Source organism: Geospiza fortis, unplaced genomic scaffold (genome assembly GCF_000277835.1).
Source record: "Geospiza fortis unplaced genomic scaffold, GeoFor_1.0 scaffold23, whole genome shotgun sequence".
In the NCBI taxonomy this organism is placed as follows: Eukaryota; Metazoa; Chordata; class Aves; order Passeriformes; family Thraupidae; genus Geospiza; species Geospiza fortis.
In genome coordinates, this window is record NW_005054303.1 from 1,926,669 (window position 1) to 1,927,882 (window position 1,214).

A 1,214-nucleotide genomic window follows, 5' to 3' on the forward strand; every position below is an offset into this window, starting at 1 on the left:
GGCGAGCGGGCCCGCCCGCCAGCGCTGCGCTCCGCCGGCTCTCACGCTGCGACACCGCACCGCCAACGCGGGACTGCGCCGGCGAGGCCGGCCCTGCTCCCCGGGCAGCTGCGCACCATCGCTCCCCGCTCCCTTGTCCCTCTCCTCTCCTCCCCCGGCCCAGAGTGAACAAACGCGCCGCCGTCTACCTGTGCAACACCTCCGCAACACATTTTATTTACACGGAATTAGCTCGGGGCATTGTACATTATATACAGATATTTTCCCCCTCCAACAAGGCAGATCTTGTGCAAGATTAGTAGCATCCTCTGGAGCGTATCCGACAGTCCACGGGAAATGTCCCCCCCACTAAGAAGTATCAGCTGTCAGAGTCCAAGTCACTTTTCCCGTCCTCTTGTCTCTTCTCCGGTGACGTTTTAGACGCTTTATTCCACTTTTGAGCGTTTTCTGATTCCTCCGAAGATGATCGCTTTTGCCTCCTCCACTTCGCCCGGCGGTTTTTGAACCAAACCTGTTGCGTTAAGAAATTAAATTATTAGAGGGAAAAATAAAAATAAAACTGTGCAAACCAGCAGTTGACCTCAGCCCCGCAGGAAACCTGCCGGGGCCGGTGTGAGCGGCCGCGCTCGGACGGACGGACGGAGGGAGGCGGGGGAAGCAGCCGCTCGGGTGGGACCGGCCGGGCGCCTTCAGGAGGCACAGCCGCCTGCCGACAGTCCCTCACAGCCCCGGGACAGGCTCGGCCGGCCGCCCCAGGGAAGGGCACTTGGAAAGAATAAAAAACTTTCCTTCTACCCCCGCAAAGCGGCTCCGCTGGCAGAGCCGGGCTGGAGCCGCACCGCAATACATCCGGTTCGGGCGCGTTTGAGCGCGACTGGCAGAGGGCTGAAGAAGGAAAAAGAAAGCAAAGTACCTCCACTTTTTCCTCTCTTAAGTGCACCCTTCTGGCCAGCTGTTCCCTCGTGCCCACGTCTGGGTATTTCGTTTCCTGGAAGAGGTTTTCCAGCGCTTCCAGCTGCTCGTCAGTGAAGATAGTCCGGTGCCGTCTTTTTCGCCTGCAGTGCAGCTGGTTCAGTAACTGCAGCTCCGTCCGGGACAAAGTGCCCACGTTCATGTAGGGCAACATCTGATGGGGAACAGGGGACATCAGGACTGACCCAGTGCCCTCGTAACCTACGGACAGACAGACGAGTCGACGATAGGCTTTGCATGAG

General features: G+C 58.6%; 1 protein-coding gene across 1 annotated transcript; it reads right to left on the minus strand.

Annotated features, from left to right (window-relative positions):
• Positions 1-185: 185 nt before the first annotated feature.
• On the minus strand, positions 186-1,173 carry GSC (goosecoid homeobox). Its single transcript, XM_031066302.1, has 2 exons — positions 914-1,173; positions 186-511 (listed from the first exon to the last, which is right to left on the minus strand). The coding sequence occupies exons 1-2, from the start codon at positions 1,145-1,147 to the stop codon at positions 359-361; spliced, it is 387 nt and encodes a 128-aa protein (XP_030922162.1). The 5' UTR covers positions 1,148-1,173; the 3' UTR covers positions 186-358.
• Between the last annotated feature and the right edge of the window lie 41 nt (positions 1,174-1,214).

Coding starts and splice junctions, on each gene's coding strand:
- GSC (XM_031066302.1), bottom strand. CDS start 1,147: ATGTCCCCTGTTCCCCATCAGATGTTGCCCTACATGAACGTGGGCACT. Junction 512..913: donor TAAGAGAGGAAAAAGTGGAG/GTACTTTGCTTT, acceptor TTAACGCAACAG/GTTTGGTTCAAAAACCGCCG.